The sequence below is a fragment of the Notamacropus eugenii genome, chromosome 4 (assembly GCF_028372415.1).
Source record: "Notamacropus eugenii isolate mMacEug1 chromosome 4, mMacEug1.pri_v2, whole genome shotgun sequence".
NCBI classification, from domain to species: domain Eukaryota; kingdom Metazoa; phylum Chordata; class Mammalia; order Diprotodontia; family Macropodidae; genus Notamacropus; species Notamacropus eugenii.
In genome coordinates this window covers 173,531,947-173,549,188 of record NC_092875.1, presented here as the reverse complement: position 1 = coordinate 173,549,188, position 17,242 = coordinate 173,531,947, and the positions used below count along the sequence as shown (strand labels likewise).

At 37.7% G+C, this 17,242-nt stretch overlaps 1 protein-coding gene across 17 annotated transcripts in view; it reads right to left on the bottom strand.

Annotated features, from left to right (window-relative positions):
- PRP4K (pre-mRNA processing factor kinase PRP4K) overlaps window positions 1-15,074 on the bottom strand; it is a 48,907-nt gene extending 33,833 nt beyond the window's left edge. For all 17 annotated transcript variants that reach the window (XR_011965870.1, XR_011965872.1, XR_011965874.1 and 14 more), the window contains exons 1-2: window positions 14,819-15,074; window positions 4,003-5,205 (exon numbers count right to left, since the gene is read on the bottom strand). Coding sequence is in view for 1 of the 17 variants with exons in the window: in XM_072603696.1 (XP_072459797.1) it covers window positions 4,003-5,205; window positions 14,819-14,943 (1,328 nt within the window). In the remaining 16 variants the exon portion in view is untranslated. The remainder of the gene's footprint in view (window positions 1-4,002; window positions 5,206-14,818) is intronic.
- Window positions 15,075-17,242: the final 2,168 nt, after the last annotated feature.

Genomic DNA, 17,242 nt, shown 5'->3' with positions numbered 1-17,242 from the left:
GAGTAATAGCAAAGTTAAAAGAACAGGTTGCTTTCAGGGACTTTTGAAGCACATTAATGCATACAATCTGTGTGTTCATCCTTCATTGCCGAAGAAGACCATGCCATCAGAGAAATGGTGACATGACTTGTACTTGACTTTGTTTTGAGTGAGTGAGGGCTGTGCAGGTCACCAGCCTCACTTCTCCTCCAGAGCCATCTGAATCCAGTGACCAGATATCCATCAGAATGACTGGAGATGACCCAGGATGAGGCAATTGGGGTTAAGTGATTTGCCCAAGGTCACACAGCTAGTGAGTGACAAGTGTCTGAGGTGAGATCTGAACTCAGGTCCTCCTGACTCCTGCACTGGTGCTCTATCCACTGCACCATCTAGCTGCCCTGCATACAATCTAATTACAATGTAAAGACCAGTAGTATTTATGGCACTGTTTTTGATACTTATTATTTTTTACTCATTAAAATAGGATATATCCCATAGTGTTCAATTAGCAGTTCAATTAATTTGATTAAAAATAAAAATTGTTAAATATTTTAATTCAGAGGTAACCCAAAGCAAAATCATTTATCATGTATGCTATTTACATTAAAGTGACACAATATGTAAAAGCTTTAAGAAGTCACGCAAATGGTAGTATTTTTTTTTACCTGTAATATGTGTTAAAAATCAGGATTTTTAAAAAATGTTTGAAATAAAATTCAATTACTTAATTAGGATAGAGAACTAGCCACAGAGTCAGGAAGATCTGGGGTTTGAGTTCAGCCTCTGACACTTACTGGATAGAAGATTCTGGGCAAGTCACTTAATGTGTCAGTGCTTCTAGGCAACTCACTAATAAGATACCTAAGTTGAAGAAAAAATGCTGTTCTGGACTGGTAGAAAAAGTTTCTCACAGGAGCTCCCAATGTTTGGATAAATCACTGTAAAACATTATAAACCCATTGAGTACCAGACTTGCAGTCAGTAAGACCTGGATCCAAACCCTGCCTTAGACGCTTAGTATGATCCTGGGCAAGTCACTTATCTGTATGGTGACTCAGTTTCATCACATATAAAATGAGGAGGTTGGACTCAATGGCCTCTAAGGTCTCTTCTAGCTCTAAATCTATGATCCTTTTACCTATGCAGCAGCAGCACCTAGCTGCCATGGTAATTAGATATGTAAATAAAATAGAAATCAAAGATAGCTTCTAATTAGTAGGCTGGCCTAAACTATAGCACAAAAAAATAACTTCCAAGAAAAACATTTTTCATATTAACTACCTCAAACTTTCAAACATCATTTGCAATTTTCAATCAAGTAAATAACTAAAAAGATGAGATTGACACTCTAGTTCACAAAGGTGGGTTGGTAGCAAGGAAGGGGTGAATTTCTTCTTCTGAGAGTACGTGATTGTTTATTACAAGGAAGAAAATATTCAGATCTCTCTAGAGGGGAGACAAGAGGAGTTTCTATCCTTAATTCTACACTTTTGGGTGCTTCCATTCCCTTGTGAGAAGATGATGGGAGAAAGGGGCAGAATTCTCAGTTCAGTCCTACTAGCTCCTCCCTTCACTTTCTGCACTATAGAAATAGTCTCTTTTACCATTCTTCTTTATGGTGGCAATAGGAAAGAGTTAAGGCTTATAGTCATTTTTAATATTAATTGTCATGTAGGTGAAAAGGGATATACACATGGGTAAATTCAACCTAAGTTTTATAAGAAGAAATAGAAAAAACTTTCTAACTTTCTGCCTTTAGCATTAAGAAAAGGCACACAAAATCATTCAATAAATAAAAGAGGCAATAAAAATGAATATTCTTTTCTATTACATACTGTCAAAAGAATGAGAATACACAAAAAAGAGAAAATACTCTTATGAAATAAAATTCCACTTCTGCAATTGAAATGGTGCCTTTAAATACACTTAAAGCCCTGTTAAATTTTCACAATCCAAAGCACAAATACAGTTTTGTATTTATTCCATGACCTTGATAAAATTAAGTCAAAGACTGGATCTTTGCTACCTTTATCTAAATTAGAGCAGCAGAAGCTGTCTGCATAAAACTGCTTTTTCCACAACACAAGTTATACCTGACATGTGCACATCAGAGGATTTTTTAAAATGTAATTTTAAAACCTGAAACATCTGAAAACTCAAAAGAAAGGCCTATGTAGTTTTTCAAAAGAAGTCTATGTAGTTTAAATTTGGGCTACATTAAAACTCTGATGTCTATAAAAATTCATTTTTCAAGTACATAGTATTAAGGAATAAATAACTTCTGATGAATTTTCTAAGTCTATATGAACTCACTTTTATAGAGATTTAAAAAGAGCAAGCACAGAAATGTAGACCACCCTAAGTAAATGTTTAGCCAGTTAAGAAGATCCCAAATATCTAATTATCTTCTTCAGATGGAAATGATCAAGTATCTGCTTTTAGTTTTGATGAACAAATAATTGTATTTTCTAACATAAATGCAAAATCAAATCTATCACTGAAAGTATATATATTCTAATACTTGTAATCTAAAACTCATAATTTATCAACTTTCATATAAAAATTAGGATCACAGATTAGGTACTGTAAGGGCCCTTTAAAGAGCCTAGTCTGATAAAGTGATTTACCCAAGGTCACTCAGGGAAAACGTGGCAAAGACAGCAGGTAAACAAAGGTCCAGATTCAGTATTCCTTCCACTGAACCACTGACTCTTCTCAAGAAGCAGCATGGCATAGCAGAATGCTGAACTTGTAATCAAGAAGACCTGGGTTTAGAATTTGGTTCTGCCATTTACTAGCTGTCTTGGCATGAGCAAGTCACAATCTTCCTGATCCTCAGTCATAAGACAATAGATTTAGAGCTACAAGGGACTTTAGAAGCCACCTATTACAAACACCTCATTTGACAGAGGAGGAACTGAAGAGAGGTTAAATGCCTTGCCTGTGAAATATAAACACAGATTTTCCTAATTCCAGGATTCTACCCTCTAGAGTATACTGACTCTCCATATTAATCTACAGAAGTTTTATTGTCATAAGTGGGCTGCATGGACAGATCCTTTGATGTACTGACCTTCTAAAACTCCTTCTTTTAAAAGAATACTAAGCAGAACACTTTTAGAAATAGTATAAAAATATTCTTCCACTAAAGTCCTAGCATAATAATCTTAACCTTTAGAAATATTCTAAATTTATTTTTCCATTGAAGTTCTACTCTATGCATTTCATGTCAAAGAGGTTACAACTGGAAATATTTCAAATATAGAATAGGGATTGTAAATATATTAAGGTTACAGCAAGAAGACTGCATTTACTCTAGCAATAATGTATTAGATCAAGCTTAGTATTATGGGATCATTGATTAAAAGCTAGAAGGGGTTCTCAAAGGTCAAGTTAGACCAATCCTCTTTTTATAGCTGTGAAAATGCCCCTAGGCAAATCACAATCTCCCCTGTACAACAAGGGGGTAGGATTAGATGACCTCTAAGGTGCTTTCCAGCTACAAATCTATGATCTTATGATCCCAACTAAACCAATCATTTACACATTTCCCCACTTTGCAAATAGGAAGGCATATTTTCAAGTTAGAATGTTAACTCATCTTGAACATCTTTCTGTATGGTAGAATAAAGAAAAGTTTCTCCAGACTACAAAGCTTTTCTCCATAATTCATTAATCTTTTTATAAATGGGCTTATATTGGCTTCTGAAACCAAACTAATTTTCTATATACAAAGTGACTTACTAAATTGAAGACAGGCCTAAGTCAAGAGTTTTTCAAAGTGTAAAGCTAGTCAACAGCAGTCTCAAGGTGAAGTTTCATTACTTAACCCATTTCCATTCCTATTAAAAAAATGAATATTCATTTACTATGTAAATTTGATAGTTTGCCCATAATCCTTTCACATATAGTTCAAAGCATTAACTAAAATTATTTAGTAATTTTTAAAAAGATAGGGTAAATTCTAGATACTGGTAAATTTATTTAAAGTACTGAGTTTAAAAATTTTAATGAAATTACCTTGGAGAAGAAAGCCTTCTCCTTTCTGGTTCTCTTCGTTTTCTTTCCACTGAACGACTCTTTGCTCTTCTACCAGGAGAAAGAGTCCGAGATGGTGATTTACTTTGCTTGGACCTCCTATCATTAAGTAGTGGGGACCTACTTCGTCTTGATTTATCACGCTGTTTGGGAGATAAACTTTTTCCTTTAGGACTACGACCTGGTCTTCTACTTGGGGACCTATTTTCTTTACCAGAGGAAGCATCTTTAGAGGGTGATTTAATTGGCTTCTTTTCTTTATCTGTCTCAGATCGTTTGGATTTTCTATCTTTGGATCTCGACCTTCTGTCTTTGGATTTGCTTCTTAGTTCTATTGGAGATTTGGATTTTTTTCCACGATCACGACTTTTGCTTTCATTTATGATTGGGGATTTCTTTCGATCTTTTGATTTACTTTTATCTTCTAATTTAATCTTATCCTCAATAGGGGATTTGGCCTTTCCAATTTTCTCCTGAGATCTCCTTTTAAGTGCTGGCGATTTTGATTTTCTTGCTTGATCTTGAGATTTGCTTCTTTTAGATGGACTTTTGGACTTTTTTCTTTCTTTAGACTTACTTCTGGTTGTTTTTTCTTTAACTCCTTCAACACTTCCCTTGCTTTTCTTTTTATCAGATCTATGTCTAGTCCGTTCTTTTGACCTGCTTTTGCTTCGTTTCTTTGAACTATTTTTATTCTCTACAAGTTCAAGTTTCCCCTTAGTGTTTGATGATCGAGCAGTTGATCTATTCCCATTTCTTGCTTTCTCATGTATTTCTCCCTCTTCTTCAGAGCCTGACTCATACCCCTGTAATATTAGCCCCATCCCAGATTGAACTTTTCCTTCCATTAACTCATTATCAAGTTCAGCTTTAATCAAAGCTCTTTGTTTCTCCAAGTCTTCCAACAAAGCTAAGTCATCAATTTTAGTTCTTTTTGCTGGAGATGCACCTTCTTTGTCAGAGGCATCAATAACCTCTTTTCGTTTATGTTTCTTATGTTTATGTTTATGTTTATGTTTTTTGTCCTTGTCATCTTCTGAAGAATGTTTATGTTTCTTGTGTTTGTTTCTATGTTTGTGCTTCTTTTTTTTGTGTCGACTGTGCTTATTTTGAGATTGGTCCTCCTCTGATACTTCTCCATTTTCTTCATTTATGCTCTTTTCAGAATTATCTGCATCTTCCATCCTATAATACATAAAATAAAGTTTAAAAATCACATCATGTAATTATACAAAATGCCTCATTTTAAAAATAATTTCTAGATATTACATAGTTGCAAAGCACTTCGAGATACTATCAAATGATTTAACATTCCTCTCAGAACATTATAATAGCTGGCATTTACGTAGCACTTTAAAGTATGTTAAGTGCTTTACAAATAGTAACTCATTTGATCCCCACAACAAACCTGGGAGGTAGACTGTTTTATTACCTCCATTTTACAGCTGAGGAAACTGGAGGCAGAGAGAGGTTAAATGATTTTCCCAGGGATTACATAGCTAGAAGCACCTGCAGTAGAATCAGGTATTCCTAACTCCAGGCCCCAGTGCTCTATCCACTGCACCATGCAGCTGCCACATATAAAGTTCTAAGCACAAATAATATATTTGAGAGTAAGGAGGATCACAAATGTGATCACAAATCAGTCCCTTAAAAAAAAAAAATCACTACAAACTATCAGCTGTCCCCTTCCACCTTCCCAGAGACAGTGAAGATGTGCTTGTGTGAAAGGAGGGGTTCTTGATACCACCCCACTCACTCCCACCCCAGCCTCTGAAGGCTGCTTCGTAGACTTGAGACTTGATAAGGAACTCTTTAAAGAAAACAGCGTTCAGAGCGGAGATAATTATCGAGAATTCCTGTAAAAGCACATGGCTGGTTCATAGCAAAGGCTGATATCTGTTTGCCTCTTTGTTCCGGGTAATGGGAGTTCCTAAAAGTTGCCAGATAGAAAGGAAACAACTGCTAACAAAGAATTGCTTTCTTGTTACAATTTTCCCATCCTGTTATCCTAAGGAATTATTCAGATGATCTAGGTTTCAGGGAAGGTGGATTTTGGCTCCCAGTTGTTTCCTTTCTAGCAGTAATCTGTAGCTGCCATTTGTCTTTCAATCTCGAAGAAGATCAAGACTTCAGGGTGGCCATGACATGCAAATGAATTGGATTTAAGTGAGAGATGGCAGTAATCTAAACAATAGGGGGAGGGGATGAGGTTGGGTGGAATGGAGCACTCTAGGAAGACCTTCAAATTAGAAAGCACCAGAGTGAGGTTATAATCCCTGGTCTTTCACTTACGTATGTTTTTGACTTTTTTTTTGTCATAAGCAACAACATTCCTAGTTAATGCCCTGATTTTAAGAACCCTTTCCTGTAAGCAAGTCTCTCTCCAACCTTATTGGTTTATGGTACTATCAGATCTTACTAGGAATACGAGAGTACCCTTATTTTTTTCTTCAATTGTCACTCTGCCTTCTGTGCTGCCACAGAAAATATAGGCTCTTTATGGGACAAGTCTTCATGCTCCAAGGGAGAGAGATTTGTAGTCCCTGATAAAGGTAAGGAGGATAGCTGGGAAAACATCATGCTGCTACTGAAATTGGCCGGGAAAGGGGGAGGAGAAGAAAAACTTAAAGAACAAAGGAGATGCCAGGAAACAAGAAACAAACAAATGCAATCCTCATTTTCAAAATGAGTAAAACTACAAACCAATAAGTCTGTTAATTTTTAACAGTTTATTAAAGTCATGAACATTAATCCAGGGTAAGAACAGATTCACCAAGCCCATACATAACATTGCAAACAAACCATTAATTTTTTGGATATGATTATTAAGTCAAAAAAAAATACTATGCAGAGGGTGTATCTTGCTTTCAATAAGGCATTCAGAAAATCTCAAGACATCCTTATAAACAAAATAAAGTTCTACGAACTGGATTATAATAGATATAGTAATTAGATTTGTAGCAGGCTGACCAACCATAACCAGAGTATATTATAGCTCAATGGATTCATGTCAATCTAGAAGGATGTCTCCAGGGGCATGACAAGGCCTCTGGTTTTATGGTTCAACACTATCAGTGTGGGTATGATTTTCAAATCTACCATGAACACAAAGGTAGATGGAGTAGCTAAACATTTAATAAATTGAAATTCAAGAGCTCATAGTGCTATAACTAAGGAATCTGAAAGGGATAAAAGTATATGGAAAGATATATAATTAGGTAATATCATGCAAAGACATAGATGGTTATCTGTTTTCTGTCTCTGAGCCCTTATACCAATAAGGGCAAGGACTATTTTATTTACTTCAGCACTGTCTGCTGAGTTGAATATTCTTCTGATCAAAAAGTCCTAAACGGGTTAAAAAAAATTCATCCAAAAAAGAGCTAGAAGCATTTTAATACAATTTTAGGCCATATTAAATGAAATACATTCCACATATGAATGATAATAATTCGCTGTATCCTGCACTGGTGAAACAAGTGTTGTGTTCAGTTCTGGGTGCCCCATTTCAATAGGGACACTGACAAAAATATTTCAAGAGCTGTCATGTGGAAGAGAGAACAAACTTTTGTACCGACCAAATGGGCAGAACTAACACAAATGAGCAGAAGTGAAGCAGATTTCATTTTAATCTAAGAAAGAACTTTCTAGTCAGCTTAATTAGCTGTTAAAAAAATGAAAAATGCTACCTCCCACATTGCCATCAAGGTAGGTATTCAAGCTGAGGGTGGATAAACATTGTTTTTAAGAATGTCATCAAGATTCCTCACTAAGAAACTGGGTTAGATGACTTCTTTAAGTTGCTTTCCAAGGCTAACATTCTATAAGGCTGATGTATTTAAAATAGTCATACAATTAATCTGTTTGTAGTAGATAACTATAGCTGATAGTTATTTCAATATTTCAAGGATCTGTTATCCATGCAGATGCTCCATCCAGAGAAACAAAAAACAGGTAACCACTCCACTGAAATAAATAATAGGTAACAACCCTACGGAGATGGTATAAGGTGAAAAATCAGGAGGTGGTGATAGCAACCAGGGGCTCAGGGGTGGGGAACCTGCAGCCTAGAGACCACATGTGGCCCTCTGATTCCTCAAGTGCAGCCCTCTGACTGAATTCAAATCCCTGGGCTAGACTGTTCCTATGATAACAAACAATCTGTTGCTAGGACTATACTTGAAATATCTTCAGCTTAGTAGAACCAGCCAAAGCTTGTGCTCTGTTAGCAGTAACAGACCTCAAGGAGTGTGGGGAAGAGTGGGAATGAGGAAATCTGTCACCTGAGTATCATGACATTGCAGAGCAGGACTTCAGTGGAAGGTTTCTTTCTAAATAAACATATTAAACCATCTGCGTTCTCTATTGTAGTCTAAATCTAACTCTACACAGATTTTACTTCCCTCTCAGAAAACACTATTTAAATTTGTATTTTCATTGTAAAACCATCTGTTTAGTCTAGTCATGGAAGCCCAAACTTGTGGACATTTGCACAATAAAAACAAATGTGAAAAACCTTGAAAATACTGTTAAAAGTAGCCATGTTCCTAGAACATTCAGATTTAATTAAATGACTTTTTTTCTGTAAAGTCATTTTAAGAGCTAGTAAAGCTGACAATTCACTTTACTTCTGTCCTCTTATGCTGCTTAAAAATCCTATTCTGCTCTTAGGACACCTGTTTTCATTTCCTTTGGAGTCTTCTCAAGCTTCCAATGTTCCCAAGTCCCAGTTTTAGCAGATGACTTAGTTTCCTCTATAACTGAAAGACTGAGGTCTTTGGAAGAAAGTTTCTTCAATTTCCCTCTTTCTACTCAAAAGTTGTGAGCATCATCATTTATTCTTTTCTCCTTTCCTGTTTCAGAAAAGGGCATATAATCTAGCTCAAACTAATTCTCTATACCTGTGGCTTCACTCCATCCCCCATCATCAACTGTAGGATATTGCTCTGGTTATCAGAAAAAGCAAGGTTTTAAAAGATGCTTACTTTTGTATATTTTGAGCTTTAGGTACCAGTGAGGAATCGGGAGTTTTTCCAGTAAATAAACATCATCAAGGGGCAATAATTATCCCTTTCTCCTTGAGAAAAAGGACCTAAAGCAAAATTACCCTGGCTGTCTAGTTTTGTTAACAGGCAAAAATTTAATTTTGCACAGTATTGCTGATGCCTCTTAAACCTTGTGCTAGTAAGAGGCAAGGAACAGAAATTGAAATTTATTTGTTATTTACTGTTTATAATTCTACTCCAACTAAGAACAAACCATGCTGCACATAACAACCATCAATTATACCACAGCAACAAAAGGGTTTCCTTTTCTGACATGAGAATGCTTTGCCTGTACTTAGAACCTTCAGGTGGTCCTACTTTTTCTTCAAGTGGTAGGAATGCAAAAGTCTGTATAAACTACAAAGGGCCTGTACTGGCTAAAAAACTAGTTCTAGGTTGCCACTGATAAATCAAAGGATATTTCTTTCTTTGGTGCTAGTAAACCAGGCCATATCCCTTTTTTTTAACCTTCTGAGTTTGTATGGCCATGTTGAAAAGTTTTGACACTGGATTGGGATGGCTAGATTTTGGCTCTGTCACTAATTAAGTCACTACAAAATCAGGGGGCTGGACTAAATGGTTGGTAAGGTTCAATCCAGCTATAAAAAATACATTATTTCTATAGTTACCAAATTGCTTTAGTGTCTGATATTTAAGAAAATAGGTACTTTATCTCAGACAGTGAGTTCTGCATTTGTTGCCTCCTGATCTGATTTTTGCTGTTGGTGAGATATCCAGGTGATATCATATAAGACAAATATAAATATAAGTAATTGACTCAAAATGCAGAACGAACGATGCATCTCTGTACATGGCTGATAAGTTGTTTTGTTCTGCTGAATTATGTACATGTCACAATTAAGGACTTCTAATTGAGGAGGGGTGCTAGATTAGATAAATATACTCCCCCAAAGTGTAATTAATAAAAAACAATATTAAAAGCAGAGAAAACAAAAAAGTTTCTACGAGGAAAGAAACAAGTAGAGCAGGTTTATTACTACCCTATTAAACTGAACACGCAGAATGTTTACATACATGTAAAACATCTTTAAAAAAACATATAATCAAGATTTAATGTTTTAATTTTAATTTAATGGTAAGCTACTTCTTTTCTGTATATTGAATTATATGTATTTATAATGATTATTAAATAACAGTGAAAAATTAAATGAAACTATAGAGAAGTTGGGAGGGACAAATGAGTTACATTTTGGCTATGTCAAGTTAGAGATGAAAAGAGGACACAAAGATGGAGATGTTCATCAAGAAGTCAGTGATTAAAGATTGATACTTGGGAGGGCAGAATGTTGCTAAGTTTGTCTGATGTGGTTACTCTAACCAGTGGTTTTTCTAAACCTTTTTTTTCATTGTTACAAAGGACTGTTCAATTCCAGGAAAGGTAATCATCCCATGGCATACAAACAAATAACAATGTGTAAAAAACCAAAGGACCAATAAAACTTTTTTTTTAAAAAAAAAAACACCATTATAGAGAAGAGACAAGGGGTAAAGCTCAGATAGAGATACAGGTAGCTCTTTTCTAGCTTCACTATTCTTCTCTATCTGTCTATAAATATGCTTGAATCTCCCAAATTCTGAAGACCTCCCTTCATGGTCAAAATTCTTGGTTATGAATACTTTTCATCGCCAAACCCAGTCTTTATTCTCTTGGGATTCTAGTATTTGATACTGTGGACCATCTTTCCTATTCCCTTGGCAAAGACAATGCTCACCTATTTCTCAAACAGATCTTTTAATTTCCTTCATTTTCTAATTCCTAGTTCTCTTCCAGACACCTTTTAAATATTCTTCCATGGTATGTTCTTCATTTTCTTTCTCCATGTAATTAATCATATTAGGGCAGCTAGGTGGTGCAGAGCACCAGCACAGAAGTGAGGAGAACCTGAGTTCAAATCTCACTTCAGACACTTGACACTCATTAGCTGTATGACCTTAGGCAAGTCACTTAACCCCAACTGCCTCATCCTAAGTCAAATCCAGTCATCCTGATGAATATCTGGTCACTGGATTCAGATGGCTCTGGAGAAGTGAGGCTGGTGACCTGCACAGCCCTCCCTCACTCAAAACAAAGTCAAGTGCAAGTCATGTCATTATATCTCTGATGGCATGGTCTTCTTCCGCAACAAAGGATGAACACACAATTAATCACGTGGATGCTTCAGATAAAAGTTATTTTGGACTCCCTTGAAAACTTTACTCCCAGCACTTCAACTATTGCTTTTAAGCAGAAAATTTTCAAATCTGTATCTCTCCACCTGAACTCTCTTCTGAGCATGATAAGTACATCTTATACCTCTCCACTAGTATATCCAGGTTACAACATCTTAAAACTAAGCTTAATTTTTCTCTCAAATCCAGTTTCTCCTCATGACCTCATACTTCCCATCAAAGGTAAAAACATTCACTCAGTCTTCCAGGATTTAAACCATGGTGCTATCTTTGGACATGAGAGGTAAGGGAGGAGTTAATTCTACACTTATTATCTTTCTCACATTCATCCCCTTCCCTACATTTCCAAAACAACTATGTTGGCAGATGTTCTCATTGTGAATGACTATGAAAGTAGCCTCTAATAGGCATTCCTCTATGTAATCTTTCAACTTTCCATCATTCAAAACATCCTTCATACTGCTGTCATACATTATGCAGAGAAGGTCAAGTAAGCTCTCTGGCCCAGATCCTTCTTTGATTCCCACTGATTAATGACTAAGGTTTAACTTCCTTAGCTTGTCATTCAACACAGAATCTGGGGCCACCTAGTTTTTTAGAATTATCTCACATTAATCAACCCTTCATATTCTATGATTCACATAAACTGGACTACTTAACTATTCCTGTATATGTTCAATATTTTCTAGTTTCAATGCCTTACTGTGTTTCCTATATTTAGAATACTCTTTTCTTCCTCTCTATCTGCACTTCTACTCACTCATCTAAAGCAAGGCTTTTTAACCATGTTTATGTCACCTTTCACTTCTCTGAATGTTTTTAAATGTATAAAATACATTAAGATTCTTAAGGTAATCAATTAAATTGAAATACAATTATCAAAATTTTTTTAAACAAACAAAAACAAGATCATGGGTCCCCAGACTAAAAACTCCTGTTTTAAAGCCTAACCCAGATGTTATCTCCTTCAGGAGGTCTTCCTTAAATTCCCTTCCCCATCAATGATTACTTTTCTACTCAGACCTTTTACACAACCTTTGCTACCATTCTCTTCTGGCATGTTTGCAATATTATTTTGATTTTTTATGATCTAATTAAATATCCTACTTATTTTTGTGTGCCCTATCATCTTATTTTTCTTTAAGTTCCAGGAGGGCAGGGGGGCTTTGATCTTTTTATCTCCCTCTATGTTTAATAAAGTAATCTCTGTACACAGATGTTTAATAAACATTTTACTAAATTTAAATGAGCTAACATGTTGAAATTTAAAATTGTAGCTGGGTAGACAGTTTTCAAACTACTCAATAATAAATATTCATTATTACTGTTTCAAACCCAAGGATCTTAAAATGCAGGAATACTTAGGGCATTATTTTCAAACTGGAAGCAGAGAAGAAGAAAATAATCAGGCAGTGGGAAAATTAGTAAATTGCTAAGATGTCAGATCTCAAGACACTAGAATGTATGAAATGTCTGTAGGAAAGTTGAAGGACCATCAAAATAGAGAGTGGGAAAAGTGGTATTAAATACTGGTAATTTATCCATAGCTTCTTGTAAACTTAAGAATAACTTCCTCTCCTATGTTTATGTTTTGGATTATATTTTGAGGAAAGTAATTCTCTATAAGAATTCAGTGTATAGAGAGTCTGAGTACATGTGTAATCCTCAAATTTATTACTTGCTATAATACTACTACTTAATACTAAGACTAAATTAGATAACTTTAAATATTTGATGGTTCAACAGGTAAAAATTTTCCCCTGAAATGTTTAAGGGACTCAAAAGTAGGGCATAGGCTTTTGCCCTACTTTTATTTTATATTAAGGTCCTTGACAGCAAGAACAAAAAAAACTTACCTATCTTTGTCTTGCCCCTATTACTCTCAACAGTATTCCCCACAGTACCTTGGTTCCTTTGGACTAGTTCCCTCCACATGGAATACACTCCCTTTTCACTTCTGCCTCTAGGGTTCCCTAGATTCCTTCAGGATAAAAATCCACCATATTCCAAGTGACCTTCCCCAGTCCTGATCATCTTCTCTTCTCTACATAACTTGTATGTACCTAATATTACATATTGTAAATACCTAACACTCTTTAGAATGAGAGCTCCTTGAAGACAAGAACTGCATTGAACTTTCTTTGTACTCCTCAAAGTTAAGCACTTAATAAATGCTTATTATTTGGTATTCAAGTAATTGCTGAATGATTCAAACAGAAATCTAAACCCCTCAAAAACAACCCAGATATCTCACTTTTTCAGTATCCATTTCCTTAATTAGTCACTGCAAGCTTCTGCACTGGTTAATAGAACAATAAACTTCTCCCAGCCCAAAGCATTCTTCTAGTTCCAGTTGTGCCACCAGTTAAATAGGTTTGGCATCAATTTGAAATCCGATTTCCTGTGTAAGAGACAGTTCTAAAAGACTGCTAACGATAACTTTTTAATTTTATAGCAGGGAAAGACAAAAAGTTTACTTTTAGGGACTCAGAACTCAGGCACTAATGTATAGAGTCAACTTTTCAGTTTCAGTGCTTCCAGCTGGAAAAACTTTTGTCTCCAATTTACAAATGTGAATTACATCATCCCTCCCCCCCACCCCCCAATGGCAGTTACACACCTTTCTTATTTGCAGTTTTTGAGGGGTGAACCACAAACTTTTTAGTCGATGCACAAAAACCAAAAAACATATTTGCACAGCATAGCGATACTGTTTTTGGTACCTTTATCTCTTGTATTTAAGTGCACTGGGTTTTTTTTTTTTAACTTTTTCAGAAAACCTCATTTTCACTAGATTAACTTCTTCATCGTTTCATTCTTATAAAAGGTACAATCTGGAGCCAAACTTCGAGGCCTTGAAACGGTAGGGTACCACTACCCTGCTACCTTAAGTTTAACTGTCGGTGATCAGAATGCCAATAAATGCTGGGAAACCGACTGGGTGGCACAAGGAATTGGATGGTCTTCTTCTCCGCCGCCATCTGCCAAAAAATAGTCTGTAATTTAAGTTTTAAACTGAGCAGTCTGAAGGGCCCGTGCTGCCCTCCGCTCCCGATGCTAAATCTCATTACACGGGGACAGGGTGACAAAAGCAGGGCAGGCTACACGTGGAAACAGCCCCACGCCCGCTCCGAGAACCCACTCCCCGCGCGAGGCCACGGCGGCCAGCTCCCCAGCCCGCTTCCGGAGGGGCTCCGGGGAGGGGCGACGCAGGCGCCGGCCACGCGCCCCGGACCTGTCGAGGCCGCTCGCGCCTGCGCCTCCCGGGCCAACGACGCGCGTCAGGCCGCAGCCGCCTCGGGCTCCAACAGCCACGGCACCAGCAAGAGGGCTGCAGCGCGCGGCTCGCGAGCGGCCCGCCACCTCGCCGCCGTCCTCCGGCCGCTGACACTGCGTCCTCCCCTCCCCACAGCAGAACAGGAAAAGAGAGGCAAACTTTGGTTCTGCCGCTTAGGCCTCAACTTCCCTTCCCCCCCTTGCAGTTCATCCATATCTGCCCTCCGGCTCTCCTCCCCGGCCTCGGCCTTCCCGCCGTTACACTACCAAGAATTATCACTCACTCCGGCGCTTCCCGCGGCGGCTGAGACTCCACGGCGGCCATTTTGAACTTCCCCACTCCTCGGCGGCAGCGGCGGCGGCTGCCGGGACAGGGGAAGGTGGTAGTTGGAAGGGAATCGTCGCGCATGCGCTCCGGCCGCAGAAGAACGAAAGGAGGAATGAGTCCTCAATACCAATCCGGATATGATACCCTTCATCCGGAGGGTGGAGCGTAAGGACCCTCCCACGCACTTCCGGCAGGCTCTGGGGCGCTGCAGCGTGCTGCTTTCTCTCCCCAGCAGTTTAATCTCCCTGGTACTTATTTGGGGCAGTATTACTGAGTTTTCAGAACTAACTTTATAAGATTCTCGATGGCCCTTACTTTTACAAATAAGTGCACAAAGGGGGCGTACTGCTTGCACCCTTTCTCTGTCCTGTCTCCAAAGCAAGAATCCAGCTGCCAGGTTTTGGCTTCGATTTGAACCAGGCATTCCAGGCATTTTGCAGGTGTGCTGTGTGGCAGCTTCAAAGATCTCAACCTTTTTTGCCTCCAGTGCTTTTAAAACTTGTGAGACCGTTTCCTGAGGCTCAGAACATGCCCGACCACTCCAAAGTCACACAGCACTAAGTTTCACTGGTCAAGTTTAAGCCTAGGTCTCTCAACCATGGGGCAGCCTCCCAAGGCTAAGCTTATAAAGAAAATAACATTATTGTCACGTTAGTTCATCCATAATTTATTACTGGGAGGCAGGGACAAAAATCTTTTTGGGGAAATTATGCGTATATTTAATCAAGAAGGTAATAAAATAGGTGCCTATTAGATCTTGGAAGGTATGGGTAGGAAAAGTGACTTTTTTCTTCAAATCCCAGAATAAAAAGATGGGGGAAGAGGGGAAGCAACTCCTAAAACTCCTTATCTTAAAGTCATGCAAACTTAAAGAAAAAAGCCAGAGAAAGCTTTAGATAACCTTGTAGATCAGAGAAGACCTAAAGGTAAGGTAGAGATATTTAGAGTACATCTCTGATTTTTTTTTTGGTTTGACAAACTCGTTGCTCTTCTACGAAGTTCTTTGGTATCTAACAGATAAAGTATAAACTATTGAATAGACAAGTGATAAGACCTTGTTTGGTATTTCTTAGGTCTTAATCTTTTGATAAAGCTAAAGAGGGACCTTTATCTTGAAGAAGATAAAAAGAATGCCCTAGAGTAATTCGAGATATATTTTTTTAAATCAAAAAAAGGGAACTTATACTCCTCTTGATTTCCATAACACTGATCTTTCTTGGTTCTCTAACTTCCTCTCAGACTCCTCTTTTTTCAGTCTTCTTTGCAGGATCATTATCCAACTTCTCTGTAACATTCATATGGTTGTCCTCCAGGACTTGACTTTTTCTGATTTCACCTCATACTAAGTGTTCAAGTGTCACATTTGATACTCCCACACCTATATATTTAGACTTCATCAGTCCCCAGAGTTCAGGTCCCCCATCATCAACTATCTGCTGGATAAGGTAGTCCTTGCTTACATTTTAATGAGGGAAGTCAATAATAAAAAAGGAGCTGAAAAAGGGTAGGAGGTATGGAATAAGGGGGCCTAGTAGAGAAAGTAGAAAGTCATAGTAAACTGCTTTGGAAAGAGAGCAGAGCAGCCTGGAGAGGAACCACAATTTCATATACTTAGATAGCTTTAATTAGATACCTAAATATATCTACTGTATGAGATGTTCAGGAAGTTTACCACCTCCTGGTGTGAGGGCTTGCCAAGCTCTTTTTGGGGCTGCTCATCTATCTTTGGTATCTACCTGATTTATTCAATCCTCACCTGTGGTTCCAAGAAGCTGTAGCATACACAGCAGCCACGCTCTGGTAAACCATCTTGGCAGACGGCCTAAAGCAGGTTGAAGGTAATTGACAGGCCTCAGACCTGTAAGTGAGTTAAAGGGATGTCTACCCTGAGCATGTAAAGATTTCTTCAGCAGAGTGGGCCAATGAGAACAATTTGTTCCCAACAGCAATCAAGACAGCTGAAGCAGGTGCCATGAAATGCTTAGAGTTTGGTCAGACATTGAAGATGCCAAGATGCCACTGCTTCCCAGGCTATGACCTGTTGTCCAGACTTTTGTGTTGCCTCTTGCCTTCTAGACTGACTCAGGAAGAGAAAGTGAGGATAACTTTTTGAAGTTACTACTTCAAATTATTTGTCTAAAATTAAACTTATCTTCCCCTCTAAACCTGCCCTTTTCACACTTATCTATTTCCATTGAAGGCACTATCATTCTTTAAATTACCACTCTGGAGTCAGTCTTCCATCTCAGAGATATCCAATCAGTTGCCAAGTCCCTATTTTTTTTTTTTACCTACACATTATCTCTTGTATCTATTTCCTTCTCCCTATTCACATGCCACCACCCTACTTCTCTTCTTACTTAAACTATGGAATAATTTT